General features: G+C 38.0%; 1 protein-coding gene across 1 annotated transcript; it reads left to right on the forward strand.

Annotated features, from left to right (window-relative positions):
* Positions 1–361: 361 nt before the first annotated feature.
* Positions 362–1,037, forward strand: LOC307170867 (ladderlectin-like; the record flags this gene model as incomplete). The annotated part of the gene is made up of 3 exons (XM_079892178.1): positions 362–505; positions 681–792; positions 959–1,037. The coding sequence occupies 3 exons, from the start codon at positions 362–364 to the stop codon at positions 1,024–1,026; spliced, it is 324 nt and encodes a 107-aa protein (XP_079748304.1). The 3' UTR covers positions 1,027–1,037.
* Between the last annotated feature and the right edge of the window lie 1,168 nt (positions 1,038–2,205).

Here is a 2,205-nt window from a genome sequence, read left to right on the forward strand (position 1 = left end):
AGTACTTCTCACAATCGGTTAAATGGACCACAGCAGAGGTAATGTGTCAGCCTGATCTCATGAACCTGATCTCATGTCTCTATTGCACGCATTGTTTATCGTGCAATTTATACGCGAAAATGAGTTTTTACGTGCATGTGATGCGCAGTTTTCGCGTGCATTTGATACGCACTTTCTTGCATGTAATACTACACACGCACCCCACACGACTAATCCTACCCATGCGTATATGCACGTAAACTCATTTTGGCGTATAAATTCCACGATAAACGCAATGCGTGTTAGGCTATAGAGATGCATTTAGTGTGACCGGGGTTGATGATACAACAGTTATTTTTGCTAAAAAGATTTAGATTTTGTAATGACAAACCTGTCTCTTCAGAGAAACTGTCAATTTCTTGGTGCGAATCTCGCATCTGTGCATGATCAACCAGAGAATGATTTCCTGCTGAGTCTGTTTCCTTCTTCCACAAGAACTTGGGTTGGTGCTAATGATGGTGAACAAGTAAGTTAAATTGTGTGCCCTAAAGAAACCCATTTGTTTGTCTAAACTGAAATTTCTGCTTTAATCATAAGCATAGTTTCTAATGAAGATGGTTTGACTTCAAAGCTGAACCCTTAATTGGCTTAAGTCTGACTACAGTAGTGCACTTTTTGTATTCATTCTCTTCACTTATTAGGATGGAGTGTGGCTTTGGAGTGATGGAACTGAGTATGACTATACCAACTGGTGCTCTGGAGAACCTAACAATGCTGGTGTTCCTGAGGACTGTTTGGAGATCAACTGGACCTGTGAGTGCGCCTTTTTTTTTTTTTAATTCATTTGCAATCCTATAATTTCATATCATACGGTAACATTAAATGACCCATTTGAATTTCACCAATTGCCTTAAATTGAACACCACTGATTACTGCTATAATGATCCAGAGTAACTGATTTCATTATTCCACCCTACAGCTAACCGTTGCTGGAACGATGCACCCTGTTCAACCTCAATGAACTATATTTGTGTTTCGGACGCGTGAGCTCATAATTGGTCATCCTGCTCCACATTTACTTTGATTGTACTACACTCACTCTTTCTGATTTTATCACAAATGTTGTTCTGAAATTCAATCTCTTAATATTTTCTCTGAAACACTCCTCAAATTAATAAAAGCATTGAATTAAAGCATGTGCATTGTGGGCAATCAAATCTATGTTGCATAGCAAGGTTTGAGGATATGGTTAGTAGACTGGTGTTTAATGATATCATTGACCCACTAGAAGACATTTGTTTCCTTCATCGGTTCGTAAGCAAATTTGGATTTCATCCAGGGCTCTTTTTGTTTTTGGTCTTCACCATGATCTTTACATGGTATTCTGGCTCAAGTCCAAAACCCCATGATAATACCATGTTACTCTTTGATTTGAATGTCACATGTGTAATGTAGGACAGGGCTTTTAGATGTTGTACCAGTTATTTCCCTCATGATGAGATGAAGCTCAATCTCTGTGACGACACACGCGTTCTGAATCTTCAGCTACAGTCATGGTTTCAATTTCAAGTGTCATTATTTGCAGCTAAAAAGTCCATAACTAGGCCATTTTTATGTATGTGTCATTCTAACCTTTAAATCTTTGCATTTGCATAAACTGTTGTTTAAACTAATGTTTTTAGAAGTGACACTACAACCACACCTTTTAATAAATAGCCTAAATCAGCTCAAAATGGTATATTTGTGTTTTGTACAGTTTGTGGCCCTGAATATTTTTACAAATGGAGCCATCGCAAAAACGTGTTGTGGTGGCCATTTTACTTTCCGCCATGACCAAATTTAGTATTTTGTATCATATCTCCCGATTAAAACATGTAAAATGTGATGTCTACCCCTATGTTCTGATGGTGAGTGATTATAATGATACCATATACAGCATCATAAACTGTTCAGGTGAATAGTTAATTCAGTGACATTGTGAGAAGGATTACAATGAAATCACAGTATCTGAGAAGATGCAGAATGAAATTAAGCATTTTTCATGTACTCTTAATCACAAGCGCATGAGCAAAACAATGCTACAATGAAGGGAGATTGAGGAGCAGTTGGTCTGATGCAAAAGCAGGATTCCCTCTGTCGCTGGACTGTGGTTTGAAAATGCCATGGAGTTCAGCAATAAGGGTGTCTGAAAACAGACATCATGAATAGGCCAAAAATTGGTTGACG

Source organism: Squalius cephalus, assembly GCF_949319135.1.
Source record: "Squalius cephalus genome assembly, chromosome: 14".
In the NCBI taxonomy this organism is placed as follows: Eukaryota; Metazoa; Chordata; class Actinopteri; order Cypriniformes; family Leuciscidae; genus Squalius; species Squalius cephalus.